General features: G+C 50.4%; 1 protein-coding gene across 15 annotated transcripts in view; it reads left to right on the forward strand.

Annotated features, from left to right (window-relative positions):
* The first annotated feature begins 10,704 nt into the window (after positions 1 to 10,704).
* The window catches only part of MACF1 (microtubule actin crosslinking factor 1), a 336,214-nt gene continuing 331,297 nt past the window's right edge, over positions 10,705 to 15,621 (forward strand). For 4 of the 15 annotated variants that reach the window (XM_045482240.1, XM_045482265.1, XM_045482241.1 and 1 more), the window contains exons 1-3: positions 10,705 to 10,788; positions 12,634 to 12,719; positions 13,457 to 13,709. In XM_045482240.1, the coding sequence (XP_045338196.1) occupies positions 13,490 to 13,709 (220 nt within the window). In that variant the 5' untranslated portion in view covers positions 10,705 to 10,788; positions 12,634 to 12,719; positions 13,457 to 13,489. Of the gene's footprint in view, positions 10,789 to 12,633; positions 12,720 to 13,456; positions 13,710 to 15,621 lie in introns of those variants that run through there. The other 11 variants (XM_045482266.1, XM_045482242.1, XM_045482267.1 and 8 more) reach the window with 4 other exon arrangements.

Raw genomic sequence — 15,621 nt, forward strand, 5'->3', positions numbered from 1 at the left:
CGATTTGTGAGTTCAAGCCCCAGGTCAGGCTTTGCACTGACAGAGTGGAGCCTGCTTGGGATTCTCTCTCTCTCTCTCTCTCTCTCTCTCTCTCTCTCTCCCTCTCTCTCTCTGAGTCTCCCCTGCTCACACTCTCTCTCTCAAAATAATAAATAAACTTAAAAGATATTGAACTATCTAATCAATTTTTTATGCTAATTACATTTTGAAATGATAATATTTTGGATATGTTAGATGTACAGGATTGTTGTGAGGACTGACTATGCCACTGTTTGTAATATATTATTCAAATTAATTTCACCTATTTCTCTCTACTTAAATAGACTTTATTTCATTTTATTTTTAAATGTTTATTTATTTATTTATTTATTTAATTTTTTTTTTCAACGTTTATTTATTTTTGGGACAGAGAGAGACAAAGCATGAACGGGGGAGGGGCAGAGAGAGAGGGAGACACAGAATCGGAAACAGGCTCCAGGCTCTGAGCCATCAGCCCAGAGCCCGACGCGGGGCTCGAACTCACGGACCGCGAGATCGTGACCTGGCTGAAGTCGGATGCTTAACCGACTGCGCCACCCAGGTGCCCCTAAATGTTTATTTATTTTTGAGAGAGAGAGAGACAGAGTTCAAGCAGAGAGGGGCAGAGAGAGAGGAAGACACAGAATCTGAAGCAGGCTCCAGGCTCCGAGCTGTCAGCACAGAGCCCGATGCGGGGCTCGAACTCACAAACCACGGGATCATGACCTGAGCTGAAGTCAGACGTTTAACCGATTGAGCCACTCAGGCACCCCAGTAGACTTTATTTTTTAGGGAAAATTTTGGGTCACAGACAAACTGAAAGGCAAGTACAGAGAGTTTTCATATACCTCCTGCCCCATAAACACACAACCTCCCCAGCCACCATCACTTTGCACCACAGTGGTACCTCTGTTGCCATCAATAGACTTCCACAAGTACATCATTATCATCTGAAGTCCACAGTTTATATTAAGGTTCACTTTTAGCATTGCACATTTGATGGGTTTTGACAAATGCATAATGACATTTATTCACCATTCAAAACACTGCCCTAAAAATGCTCTGTGCTCTGCCTATCCATCCCTCCCTCCCCCATACCCTCTGGCAACCAGTGATCTTTGCCTTTTTTACTTTTCTTTCTTTTTTTTTAAATTTTTTAAATGTTTATTTCTTTTTGAGAGAGAGGGAGAGACAGAGTGTGAGCAGGAGAGGGGCAGACAGAGGGAGACACAGAATCCGAAGCAGGCTCCGGGCTCTCAGGTGTCAGCACAGAGCCTGATGTTGGGCTCAAACTCACGAACCGTGAGATCATGACCTGAGCTGAAACCAAGAGTTGGATGCTTAACCGACTGAACCACCAAGGCACCCCACCTTTTTTTACTTTTCTTAATGTGGCTTCTGGAAAATTTAACATTACACCTTTGACTTGTATCCCATTTTGGTTGGAGAGTACCACTTTAGATGCTCACAGGCCTGCCTCCCTTCCTCTCTCCAGGTCTCTGCTCCAAGATCACCTCCTCAAGTGAGGCTTTTCCTCACCACCCTGCCCTATCTAAAATAGCAGCTCCCATGGTCCTATGCTCCTTTCTACCTTATTCTTCTTCCTGGCGCTTATTAATAACTGTAGCACACTGAAATCTGGTTCTTTGTTTAATGTCTGTCTCCCCTACTAGAATTTAAGTTTTGTGGGCACAGATACCTCCTCTGTCTTATCACTGTGTCCCCAGCTCTAATAACAGTTGGCTCCCAATAACTACTTACTTACTTAATTAATTTCAGTATTGCTAAAGCCAAAAGTGTCTTGAGCCAACTAACTGAAATGACAATGATGACAATAACAAGAAGAGTGATAGCCGAAGTGTCTCCTGGCGACTCTCTTGAGAGTAAGGAATCTTTTTTTTTCCCCCAAGATGAAGGGGGTTTTGTTTTGTTTTTGTTTTTTATTTTTTTAAATGTTTTATTTATTTTTGAGAGGGAGAGACAGCATGAGCGGGGGAGGGGCAGAGAAAGAGGAAGACACAGAATCCGAAGCAGGCTCCAGGCTCCGAGCTATCAACACAGAGCCTGATGTGAGCTTGAACCCGTGAGCCACGAGATCATGACCTGAGGTGAAGTACGATGCTTAACCAACTAAGTCACCCAGGCACCCCTATTTTTTTTTTTAACATTTATTCATTTTTGAGAGCACGAGAAAGGGAGGGGCAGAGAGAGAGGGAGACACAGAATCCGAAGCAGGCTCCAGGCTCTGAGCTGTCAGCACAGGGCCCGACGCGGGGCTCGAACTCACTAACCGCAAGATCATGACCTGAGCCGAAGTTGGTGGCTTAACTGACTGAGCCACCAGGTGCCCTACTCCTATTTTTTTTTAAGTTTATTAATTTATTTTGAGAGAGAGAGAGAGAGAGAGTGAGAGAATGAGCAAGTGGGGGAGGGGAAGAGAGAGATAGAGAGAATCCCAAGTAGGCTCTGCACTGTTAGCACAGAGCCCATCATAGGGCTCAAACCCACAAGCCCATGAGATCATGACCTGAACTGAAATCAAGAGTCAGATGCTTAACTGACTGAGCCACCGAGGCACCCCTGGTTTTATTTTCTTAGATAGAGATAGAGAGATAGAGAGAGAGAGAGAGAAAATCTTAAGTAGGCTCCAGGCTCAGTGCAGAGCCCAACTCAGGGCTTGATCTCACAACCCTGAGATCATGACCTGAGCTGAAATCAAGAGATGGACGCTCAAACAACTGAGCCACCCAGGTGCCCCAGGAGTAAGGAATCTTCTTCACCAATCTTCTTCGTGTCTCTCTGGCCTGAAGTGGCCACAAGGCCATGCCAAAACCAGGCCCTGTGGCCAGAGGAAAAGCGTATCACCGACTGCCTTAGGCACCATCATTTTCATCCCTTTCCATGCTCAACTTTTCAGCCACTTCCTTCTGACTGAAAGCATCTGCCCTCATTGTCCCATGACAGTTTTCTCCTACCCCTTAGGGTCCAGTGTTGATACAGCTCAGGGCTCTGTCTTCCTCTCTCCTCACCTGTCACACTTGCCCTAGGTGAGCTCAGTATGGATGCTCAACTTTCTGCCCTTATCCTTATGCAGACAACTCCCCCTCCCCCAGTCTAGTTCTGGCCTTGACCTTTTTTCCTGAGCTCCAGACCTGGATATCTCCACTGGGCAGCCCAAGGGTACTTCAAAGCTAGCATGTCTAAAAATGAACACAGTATCTTTCTCCCCAGACCTGTTCCTCCTTCTGTACAACCTTAGAAAATGACACTATTAATCTGCCGGAGTCAGAAATCTGAAAGTTATGCTTGGCACCTCTTTTCCGTCACCCTCCACATCTAGTTCATCCTTAAGTCCTATTAATGCCTCTTTTTAAAAAGTAAACTCTACCACAATGTGGGGCTCAAACTCACATTCTCCACTGACTGAGCCAGCCAGGGGCTCCTATTGATGCCTTCTAAAGGTTTTTGATTCTTGGGATGCCTGGGTGGCTCCGTTGGTTGTTTGAGCATCCAAATTTGGCTCAGGTCATAATCTCACTGTTCATGGGTTCGGGCCCTGCGTCGAGCTCTGTGCTGACAGCTCAGAGACTGGAGCCTGCTTCGGATTCTGTGTCTCCCTCTCTCTCTCTGCTTCTCCTTCACTCATGCTCTGTCTCTCAAAAATAAATAAATGTTAAAAAAATTTTTTTAAATAAAAATAAAGGTTTTTGATTCTATATAATTTTCCCCATCTTCAGTAGTATCATTCTTGTCCAGTCTTGTCAGGACAAGTTTAAACTGGCAAGTTTTAATTGGCATCTGTCAGTGGCTTTCTCACACTCAATTTAGCCTCCTCATAGTCTATTCTCACAGCACCCAGAGTGATTTTTTTCCCATAATTCCTCTTGGATTAAGCCCCTTCCCTGTTTGAAACATTGGTATGACTATCAACAAAAAGACCAGAGATAACAGGGGTGCCTGGATGGCTTAGTCGGTTAAGCGTCCAACACGTGATTTCAGCTCAGGTCATGATCTCACTGTGTTCTGAGTTTGAGCCCTGCATCGGGCTCTGTGCCAAAAGCTCAGAGCCTGCTTGGGATTCTCCCTCTCCCTCTCCCTCTCCCTCTCCCTCTCCCTCTCCCTCTCCCTCTGCACCTCCCCCACCCACACTGTCTCTGTCTCTCTCAAAAATAAATAAACGTTAAATTTTTTTTTTTCAAAGTGGGGGGGGCGGTGCCTGCGTGGCTCAGTTGGTTAAGTGTCCAACTTCGGCTCAGGTCATGATCTCATGGTTCATGAATTTGAGCCCCGCATCAGGCTCTGTGTTGACAGTTTGGAGCCTGGAGCCTGCTTCAGATTCTGTGTCTCCCTCTCTCTCTGACCCTCCCCTGCTCTCATTCTGTCTCTCAAAAATAAGTAAATGTTAAAAAAAAATGTTGGTGTGGAGCTGGAGTAAAGGGAACCCTTGTGCACTGTTGGTGACGATATAAATTGGTGCAGCCACTGTGGAAAAAAATATATAGGTTTCTCAAAAAATTAAAAATAGAACTACCATATGATCCAGCAATTCCACTTCTGGGTATATAGCCAACAGAAATGGAAACAGGATCCTGAAAAGTTGTCTGTGCCCCCATGTTTACTGCACTTTATTCACAACAACCGAGATATAGAAACAACCTAAGTGCCCATCAACAGATGAGTGGTTAAAGAAGATGTGCTGTATATGTATAACAGAATATTACTCAGCCATGAGAAAGAAGGAAATCCTGCCATTTGGACAACATGGATGCACCTTGAAGGCATTATGTTAAGTGAAATAAGCCAGACAGAGAAAGACCAAGACTTACACTTACATGTGGCATTAAACAAACAAACAAACAAACAAACAAACAAACAATTATAGAAACAGAGAGTAGAAAAGTGGTTGCCAGGGGGGTGGGGGAAATAGGGATGGGTTGGTAAAAGATACAAACTTTCAGCTACAAAATGAATAAGGTCTGAAAATCTAATGTAAAATATGGTGACTATAGTCGATAAACTGTTTCGTATAATTGAAATTTGCTAAGAGAATAGAACCTAAATGTTCTCACTCCCCCAAATATTGTGTGTGTGCGTGTACGTGTGTGAGGTGATGGATGTGTTAATTCACTAGATGTAGGGAATGCTTTCACAGTGAATGTATACCAAATCATCATGATGTACACTTGAAATATCTCACAATTTCATTTGCCAGTTTTACCTCAATAAAGCTGAAAAAACAACAAGTAAAAAGCAAAACAACCAACCAACCCTCGATGGCTTCACATGGAACTTGGGAGAGAATCTAAAACCCAATATTCTCCGTAATTTCTCCCGACTGCTTTTTCAAGCCTCATTCTGGACAGCCGACCCCCTAACACTCTTCATGCCAATGATTCTGAGCTTCTTTCAATTTCTTGAGCATTAGACACTCTCAATTTCAGGTCGTTGTACGTACTGATCTCTCTGCTGGTAAGTCTCTTCCTCTGCTGTTCTCACTGCATTCATTCATTCATTCATTCACTCATCCAAGCTTTCATCCATTCAACAAATGTCTACCACAAGCATACCGTGTGCCAGACCCCGTAGGGATACGGCGGCGAACTGCACAGTGTCCTCATCCTGGTGGGGGAGACGGCACACAGGCAAACAAAGAAGCCAGATAATGATAAATGAGAAATGTTACACAGAAAATAAAAACATTTAAAGGAGGTGGTTACTCTATATCATATTTACACTCTCTCCTATTGCTCACAGTGATAAAATAAACTTCCTTATTCAGATTAAAAAAAAAATAAAGGAGGTGGTTACTTTATTTTTTAATTTTTAAAACGCTTTTTCAAAAACTTTCTGTATGACATTTTAACATGTTTCGTTTAGTTATTCTCGAGAGAGAGAGGGAGAGAGACAGAATACCAGTGGGGGAAGGGGCAGGGAGAGAGAGGGAGACACAGAATCTGAAGCAGGCTCCAGGCTCTGAGCTGTCAGCACAGAGCCCGATGCAGGGCACAAACCCACGAGGGGTGAGATCATAACCTGAGCCAGGGTCAGACGCTCAACTGACTGAGCCACCCAGGTGCCCCATGAAGGTGATTACTTTAGATGGGTGGTCACAAAAGGCCTTTTTTAGAGGGTGAAATTTTTTTTAACTTTATTTATGTATGTATGTATGTATGTATGTATGTATGTATTTAGGTAATCTCTACACCCAGTGTGGGGCTCGAACTCATGACCCCGGGATCAAGAGTCCCATGCTCTTCTGACTGGGCCAGTCAGGCACCCCTAGGGGGTGAATTTTAAGCTGAGTCCTGGATAACGAAAAGGGCACCAATTATGCAACATTTTAGAGAAGAGAATTCCAGGCGGCCAAGACAGCGTTGCAAGGCTCTAAGATGGGAATGAGACTAGCTTGGTAGAAGTACAGAAAGAGGGTCTGATGTGTTGGAATCCAGTGAACAAGGGGTCTTGAGGTTAGGTCTAAGAAAGACCGGATCATTATGGACCATTGTGAGGAGTTTATATTTTATTCTAAGTGCAAGTTGGAACTGTGTGGGAGGTGACAACCTGATCTATGTTTAAAAAGGCTCACTCTTGACTGCTTCATGGACCGGAGTGAGTGGGAACAAGAGTAGAAACAGAGAGACCATTCAGAAGGCTAGTACAGTTGTCCAGGTGAGTGACGGACTAAGGTGACAATAGAAGGATGGAAGTGGATGAATGCAGAATACATTATGGAGGCAGTTTGTCAGCCCTTGCTAATGTAGAAGAGAACAAAAGAAAGAAAAATCAAGAGTAACTACTCGATCTTTGACTTGAGTAAGTGCGTAGGTAGTGGAGCCATTTTTCTGAGATGGCAGAGATGGGGTTTTGTGGGTGGTAGGGGCAGATATCAAGAACTGACTCTAGGTGGGACATGTTGAGTTTGAGATGCCTATCAGATATCCTGGTGGGGATGGGGATGTCAAGGAGGCAGTTGGATGTGAGTCTGGAGCTGGGATGAGGTACAGATGGGATACAAATCTGGACGTCATCAGTGTATGGATGTGAGGAATCACTCAGTGAAAGGTGGGAGGAAAATGTTCTAGGCAGAGCCTAGAAATCTTCAAAGTCCCTCCTTGTATGGGGATCCTGTGCTATTTCCTCCAGTTAGCATTACTTCACAGGGCTCCAGCCTCTACTTATGCTCAGGTTTTACCTCCACCTTCCATCGGATGTCTGCCTGATTCGAAAGGGCCCAAAGGAATAGGTTGGGATAGAGGATAATAGTGGAAAGAAAAGCCAGTATGGAAGAGTAAAGCTTTTTCCATGTAGACAGATGACCAGAGGAATTTCCACTTAAGCAAATACCTAGAAAGACAAGGATGAAAATCCTGGTAAAATTACCTGACCTCAAGCTTCTGGAACATGTTCCCGTTCTGTGCGCCCTCCCAGGGTGCCCTGTGCCTCCCCCATCTCCGCACCATCGGCTGAAGTATAATTGCCCTTGTCTATCTCCCCACCTAGAGTGTGAGCAGCTTGAGAATGGGGGTCCATGCCTGTGTGCTTTGGTTTGGAACCAGCAGCACAGCACAAAGCTGGGTGCTTGGCGCTGAGTGCATGCTTAATTAGTGTTTGCTGAATGGATGGATTTGAGAGTGAGTGTCATTTTCCTGATGTGGCTGGAAACCTGGGGGCCCAAGCCACAGTCGGGGGGCCTAGTTCAGGGCTCCAAATAGTCCTTGGTAAGAAGTTGTTTTGATGCCCCTTCACGGAGAGAACCCTGCTCAGGTGTTTAGGGTGTGAGTTTCCCTAGTTTCAAGGCCAGTAACTTCTGGAGGGAATTAGCAGAGGCCTTCAATTGGTGAAATGGGGGGACGTTGGAGGGGAACACTTCTCAGGCCCAGAGAACATTGTAGAAGGGCATAATTTTTAAGTGCCTGCTCCCTCTACTATCCTGCATACCCTCAAGGACAAAGACCTGGTCACAGTCACTTATGTTCCCGACAGAGCACAGATCTGTCCCCGGCACATAGTATTCCTCAATAAAAGGTTGCTGAAATGAATTGAAGCCCAGTAGCCCAAGGTTACTGGACAGCTGCCAGCTGAAAAAACCTTGGCAGATCTTACCAGCGGCTCAATCCCAGGGCAGCACTCCTGGAGCTAGAGCCTGGGGGAGATATCACCGAATGTCCTAGGTCCTAAGACCGGAAGCCTCTAGAAGCTCCACCTTCTCGCAGCCCACAGCATGAATAATTCAGGACCGGACTGGTGGTCAGATTTGGGAAGGACAATGAGGTTGAGAAGAGGCAAACCTTTCGATGCTCTCCAGTCAGAGAGGCTGGGACCGCAGGCTTCCTAGGTGATTAGACAGCCCTGCCTTATGAACTCTCCCCTGCTGGTCCTGTCTATAGAGCCCTGGGCCACCGGTCCCAGCCTCCGCGGACACTCAGTATCATACCCAGCCTCCCTGCACCCTTGCCACGCTTTCAGTTTGCCCTCCCCTTGGCACCCATGTTCCTCTCTCACTGAGAAGGCTATTTGTGTTTCTGCTTCTGCTTCACGGTTTCTCACCCATCCCCACAGGAACTTTAGAAATGGGCTGCAGAATTCTCCTGGGCTGAGGCCTCTGCAGGCTTCTGTGGAGAGATGTCCCACACAGGGGCCTGCGCTACTGGCCCAGCTACACTTTAGGTTATACTTGTGGACCCCTGACCTTTCTCTGGAAGTCTAAAAGTACCTGTGATCCAAGGTAAAGAATGCTTGGCTGAATCAAAGACTGGTTCTTTGTCTTGGCTTCAGACAGTAGAGAGCAAAGGCTACAGCATGAGGTTTAGAGAGAGGCCTGGGCTCTAACCCGAGTCCCAACACTAGTTTGCTTTGTGGGCATCAGCAAGTCCTTTAATCTCTCAAAGTCTCTGTTTCCTTATTTGTAAAATGAGAATAATAAAATTACCTACTGCACGGGGTTCTGGGGAGGATTTAACAGGACAATATACACAAAATTCCCCGGGGGCATTGCCTAGTGAAATTTAGCAGAAATTTAGTAATGGTAGTTCCTTTCCTTTATTTAACATGGCAGAATGCACGCAGACAGAAATTTAGAAGGTTTCAGTGGGTGGAAATGCCCCCTTCCCCTCCCTACTGTTCCTTTCTGGGATCAGAGCTTCATTACCTTTTGCTGGGACTATTGCAATAGTCTTCTAGCATAACCATCCACACCCATCTTGTGCCTGTCCCTGGGTTACTTTCAGTCTTCTGCTTTCCACCTCCCTTGGCTGCTCATAACCATAGAATTTAGACCAAATTTCTTAGCTGGAAGTTCAAGGGCCTCTGTAAGTTGGTCCCACCCACATCTTCCTAACCTTTACAGTGAAAAAGAACCCAGAACATGAATTCTAGTCCTGGATTGGCTACTTTGTTTCTAGATGACTGAGTAAATTATCTAGTCTCAGTTTCTACATCCAGAAATTGAAGATCATAGTGCTGCCTCAAGGGATGCGCTGTGATTTATATCCTCTATCTTTACTGCTAAGCCCAGTGGAGTCAATGGACAGCGACCAGATGCAGCTTGCTCATCACTGTATTCTTAGCACTGAGCCTAGGGCCTGACACATGGTAGAAGTTCAGTATCTATATCTATATCTGTTGAAAGAATGAACAGGATTGTGAGGATTAGATATGGCATGACCCAGGAAAAGCACCTTGCGTGGTCCCCCAGGAGGCACGCCCAAATAGTAGCTGTTGCTATGCAGGTTACTAGTGGAGTGACTTTAGGCAAATACCCTCCCTTCTCTGAACATGTTCACTTATCTGTACTATGAAAGCACTGAAGGCATTCCTGGCTCTTATTTTCCGAAATACTAGGCGGAGCATGCAGAAGCAGCTCAATAAACGTTTTCTCAGTGGGTGAAGCCTCTTCTAAGGCTCTAAATGGTGCTGTCTAAACAAGAGTCTGTCTGAGTTGCCTCCTGGGGCCTGGTTCCCCTCTGCCCTTTACCCCGTGGGGAAGATGGGGCCTCCTTCTGGTCCCTCCTACATTCGGAGCCAGAAGCCCAGCGGGGATGTGGACTGGCTGGGCGCTCTCCGGAAGCGGGAGCAGAAGCCCCAGGAGCAGGGAAAGAATGTAGGTTTAGGGGAAGCGGGCAAAGGGGGGCAGGCCGGGGAATGGGCCATTCAAGAACCGGGTTCGGCTGAGAGGCAGCCAGGCAGCCAGGGAGGGACAGCGACTCGGGGACCGGCGGTGAGGAGCTTCAAAGGGGCGGGAGCGTGAACCAGGCCAGGGTCAGCGAGCGGCCGCGGGGCCGGGGCGGAGAGGGCGCGGGAGCACTGGGCGGGGAATGTGGGGGTGTGAGTTGGCCCGGGGACCCGGCGGCCGCACGGGAGGAGTTGGGGGGGGGGGAGGAACACAGAGAGAGGCCCGGGGGCCGCAAGAGGACTCGGGGGGCAGTGCGGAGGGGGCGCCGTGCTGCGGCCGGGCAGGGGCGCGCGGGGAGCACGGTAGCGGCAGCGGGTGGGGTGCAGGGCGGGGGGAGCGCGCATCGGGGGGCGGGGGGCGGTGTCGGCGCCGGGGGTGGGGGAGCGGGTTGGGCGGCTGCGCCGGCTCCGCTTCAGCCGCTGCCGCTAGGGCGCGGGGGGCGGGGGGCTCGGCGCCGCGAGCTCGGCCATTGTGGGAGCCGCTCCCCTCGGCTCCGCGGCGCTCCCCTCCGCTGCGCTCCAGCCCCGGACGCGCCCCGCCGCCGCCGTCGCCGCCTTTGCTGCCGCCGCCGGCCGGTCTCCCCTGCTCCGGCTCCCAGGGTAAGGCGCGGGGCGCGGGGCTGGCTACAGGCTCCCTGCCTGTCCGCGGGGTGCGCGGCGGCGGCGGCGGCGGCGGGGCGCGGTGCTGGATGCGCCGGGCGGCCGCGCCCGAGTTCGGGCGGCCGGCGGCAGCGGGAAGGCGGGTTGACAGGCGTGGGCATCGCGGCCGCCGGGGCCTCGCACCTGCAGCCCCAGCGGTCGGGGCGGGGGAGCGCCGAGCGCGCGGAGCGGGGGTCTCCCCGCGTCGGGCGCTGCCCCGGCCAGAAGGAGGCGTGTTCTCCGGGAAGATGGGACGCCGAACCCTCCCCTGCGGACGAGAGAGCTGCGGGAGCGGCCAGGGCCGGGCGGGGAGGACGCTTCCCAGCCTCAGGTCTCCACCACTGGCCCCGGCGCCCGCTCGGCCTTCGGTCGCGCGTCCGCATGGCGCGGCCCCGCTCTTTGTCAGCCGCGCGCGGCGGGCACGCGGACCCACCCGCGGCGCCCCGGGCTCCCGGGCGCGCCCCTCCCCCACCGCAGGGAAGGGGTGGAGGTAGGGTGGGGAGAGGGGCGGGGGGGGGGGGGCGCAGCGGGCGAGCGCCAGGCAGGTGAGGTTCCCGTCGCGCACCTGGCCTACGGCCTTCCGAGTGGTTTGGGGGCGTGGGCGCGCGCTCCTGTGAATCGAGGGTTGATGGAGTGACTCAGGTGACCGAGGGGGGAGGCGAGAGCCCCGAGGTCAAACAGGTGTTTGGGAGGGTCGGCAGACTGACCGGGGTGGAGGCGACGAGGGAAGGTCTCCCCGGGAGGGGTCTGGGACCAGCCTGCCTTTGTAGTAAATGGGCGTCTTGGGGAGGAATGGGCGGTTCTGGGATGAAGCAGGTGGCCTGAGAGGAGGGGCGTTTTCTTGGCCCCTGCCGACGCTAGGGAAGGAAGCGCGGCCTGAATTTCCCCCGAGGCGGGGGCAGTAGCTTCAGCCCCCGACCTGGCTGTAAGAGGTAGGAGGCGGGCACCAGAAGTAATTGCGGGGAGGGGGTAGGTGCTGGATAAAAGGCAAAGCTGTGCCAGGACCTGGGTCCTTTTCTTTCTGCCTTCTGTGGCTGGATTCCTTCTTGATGTTCCATGGGAAGAGGGCCCAAATGCTGCTGGCACAGGAGGTGCCCTGGCAGGGCTGTTCCGTCCGCCCGAGGTTGCTTAGAGGCCTTCAGCACCGTTTAATGTTTCTTTTGTTATCTCTTCACATTCTGTGCTTATGGTGGGGAACCCCGGGAGCCTGTCTCTGCCTAACCCTTGCTGCCTCCATGCTGAGGTTCCCAGAATCCGGGAGGAGCTGTGCCCAGAGACCCATGGTGTCTGGCCATTTAGGCCACCTCACGGTCTCCAGACAGCCCTCATAAAGGAAAGGTGACAGTCTCCTGCCCTCCCTGGACCCTAGAGCCAAAGAGAGAGCTGGTTATCGGGCTGCATTTGGTCCTGCAGGGAGGTGGTAGCTGAAGGCATGCACCATCCAGGCTCTGATGAGGCTGTTGGGGGTAGTGGTCCATGGGTAGCAGATGGTTCTGGGAAGTGAGCTTGGCCTTGCTGAGGGTCGGCTGCCCAGTCTGGCTGGTGGAGCCCAGCTGGCCCCAGGGTGGTTATGTTTCCCTTCAGATCTCTCCACTAGCTAAACTGACCAGAAAAACTGACTTTCTGTGTCACCTCCCCCACCCCCATGCTGTGCCTCTTATTTCCACAACAGCCCTTGGAAAAAGCAAACAAACATTTTATCTAATGCCTCTTATGTGCCATGTGTGGTGCCAGCCAGTTTTATATTTGCATTTCACTATGTTCTTAAGACATCCTCTCAGGTGAAATAATTACCCCATTTTGCAGATGAGGCAGCCGAGTCCCAGAGAGGTGAAGTGACTTGCCCCAGACCACACCAGTTGTAAAGTGGCCAAGCCAGAGTTTATCCCCAGGTCTGTCTTACTTCAAGTTCAGTACTTTTTCTATTAGATGTGCCAGAGATGGAATGGGAGAAATTCCTGTCTATTCTAGCTCATGCTTTGTTTCATGCCTGCTAGTGAGAGCGTGCCTTCGCTTTTTTAAAATACTTCCCATCTGCTGCCCCATTTTTATCCTTATAACATTCCTGTGAGGTAGGTCGAACAGGAATACAGTAATAGATACTGTTCATTAAGTGCTTCTTGGACACCACGCACTGTTCAGCGCTTTACCTCCTTTGTGCCTTGCAAACAACCCTATGAGGTTTAGGTGCTATCGTCACCCCCATTTTATAGATTAGGATGCTGAGGCTCAAAGAGGTTAAATGGCTTCCCCAGGGTAGAACTTAAATCCATGTCTCTGGATCTATGGGTCTTATAAGCTCCAAATGTACCGAGTAACAATAATAGAGGTTACTAGGAATGGGAGCTAACTTTTACGGAGTATTTTCAGATCTGTGAACATCTTCAGGTATATTATGTCAGGGGATTTCTCTAAAGTCTTGTGAATTAGTTTTGCCATGGTTTAGCATCATCCCATTTTCCAGATGAAGCAACTGAGGTTCAGGGGGTAAAGAGGTCAAGTCAGGGGCAGAACTGGGACTAGACCCTCTGCTTCCCAAGTGTCAGTGTAACTTATGTGACCCGTTCCCGTTCCGTCTGTTCACCTGCGCTCCTCTCTCCTACAGATCATCTCTCCCTGCGCTCCCAGGCCCAACCCCCCTGCTGCAGCCCCTGCCTGGGCAATGTCTTCCTCAGATGAAGAAACGCTCAGTGAGCGGTCCTGCCGGAGTGAGCGGTCTTGCCGGAGTGAGCGGTCTTACAGGAGTGAGAGGTCAGGGAGCCTGTCTCCATGTCCCCCAGGGGACACCTTACCCTGGAACCTGCCACTGCATGAGCAGAAAAAGCGGAAGAGCCAGGACTCGGTGCTGGACCCTGCGGAGCGGGCCGTGGTCAGAGTTGCTGGTAAGAGAGGCCCGAGTGAGTGGGGTGGCAGGGTGCAAGGCAAGAGTGGGCCGCTGGCTGGGGGCGAGTGGTGGAGGGGTCCTCCTCAGGGTATTCTGACAAGCCAGCTGGAGTCTGCTTCGGCATTCCTGTTGTTGGAAAGATGATGGCATAACCTTAAAGAAAAACTTGAGAGGGTAGAATCTGCCACTGCTCCTCCCTGCATGCTAACAGGAGACCTGTTTCCATTTTTGCATCTTCTCTGCCTCTGTCCCCGTGCAGTTGCCTTCATAGCTAGCTTACGTACCATTCTGGATCTGGACTTGTTTCACTTACTCTTCTATCCAAACGATTTTCCATATTACACTTTAGGCTTTACAGTTACCATTTTTAAAGGCTGCGTAACATTTCATGATTTAAAAAATCCTACTCACTTTCTACTTTTTCACCATAACAGACAATGCTGCAGAGAACATCTTTATGAATAATAACACTTGACTTCTGTTGAGTTATTTCCTTGGGCTGAGTCTTTGGAGAGGGCAGTTTCACTCACAATGCTTTCTGAAAATGTGGTACCCACTTAGCTTTCCTGCTGGGCGAGGGCTGGGGCCACCTGCCGTAGGAGATGTCCGCTTCTCCTTTGCCAAGTAGCCGAGCATGCAGGGCAGTGGTTACGAGGACAGGCTTCGAAGTCAGAGGGATAAGGTGCCGGACGGGTGGCCCTGCTACCGGCCAGCTGTGTGGCTCTAGGCAAGTCTCTTGTCCTGTCTGAGCCTCCCTTTCCTCGGCTTAAGAATGCTTCCCGTACAGAGCTGCCTTGAGGATGAGAGGAGATAATGTATGTAAAGCTCTTAGCACGGGTTTCTGGCTCAGGAAAGGGGAGGGTTGCAGGGTGCTCCCTCTGCTGCTTCCTGCGAGGGCATCCAGGGCTGCCCCCGTGGGTTGTGCTCCACGTTTCCACAGGCAGCGGGGCCAGAGTGCAGATGGAAAGCTAGACAAAGCAGTGCTGGCAGCTAGTTCAGTGACATCACCCAGCTTCATTCCATCACCTAGGCCTGTCCTGCTCCCTCTTTTGTATCTCTCAAGTAGTGCCCCCTGCCCACCCCTGCTGTGTCACCTTGCACCTGGACCTTCCAACCTCCAACTCACAGTTCTCCTCCTCCAGTCCTGCCCCTCCTCCATGTGACTAACAAGAGTATTTTGTTCTAACATGAGAACCTGATCCTGTTACTCAGCTGCTTATAAGCCTTCTTTGGCTCTTCATTGCCTGTGGAATAGAGGCCCCTCAAAGTCAGGACCCTCTTGAGCTTCACCTTTTGCCATCTCTGCCTCTAAGCACTTGCCGCATTGAGCTGCACCTTGACCCCGAGAGGTGTGCATCTTGCAGGATCAGACCTCCATGCTTTAGCTTTCTTCTCTGCAAGGCACTGGGAACCACCTCCCCCTCTTTTAAGTGCCGCCTCCTCTGTCCCCAATGCCCCCCGGAGGTATCCAGAGCTCCCTCCTCCGCTCTGGTATTCATACTTTTCCCTCCCCTGTGTTCCCTTGTACAGCATGGCAATTATCCCCTTTCGGGGAACCCGCCACTCCCTCAGGACTGTTAGCAATGCTGGACCATGTCTTGCTCATGTTTTTGCCCCCAGCTGCTTGCATGGGGCCTTGTTCCTGTTTGGAGATCAACCAGCATTGAATGATTGAATGCAAGGAGCATTTCGAGGAGAATATGTGACAGATTGTGATCCAGGAACAGGCAGTGGGATGTAATGGAAAGCTAGACAGGGAGAGGGTTATGTGGGCTCAAATAATGAGGGAAGGGTTTTAGCAGAGGGTGGACTTGCAAGGAGGAGACCTGGCTGGAGAGTTTGCACTCCTTCTGTGGGCAACAGAAAGCCCTTGGAGAAAGGTCTTTGGTCCTTCTCAAGACCTTTGGGCC

Source organism: Leopardus geoffroyi, chromosome C1 (assembly GCF_018350155.1).
Source record: "Leopardus geoffroyi isolate Oge1 chromosome C1, O.geoffroyi_Oge1_pat1.0, whole genome shotgun sequence".
NCBI lineage: Eukaryota > Metazoa > Chordata > Mammalia > Carnivora > Felidae > Leopardus > Leopardus geoffroyi.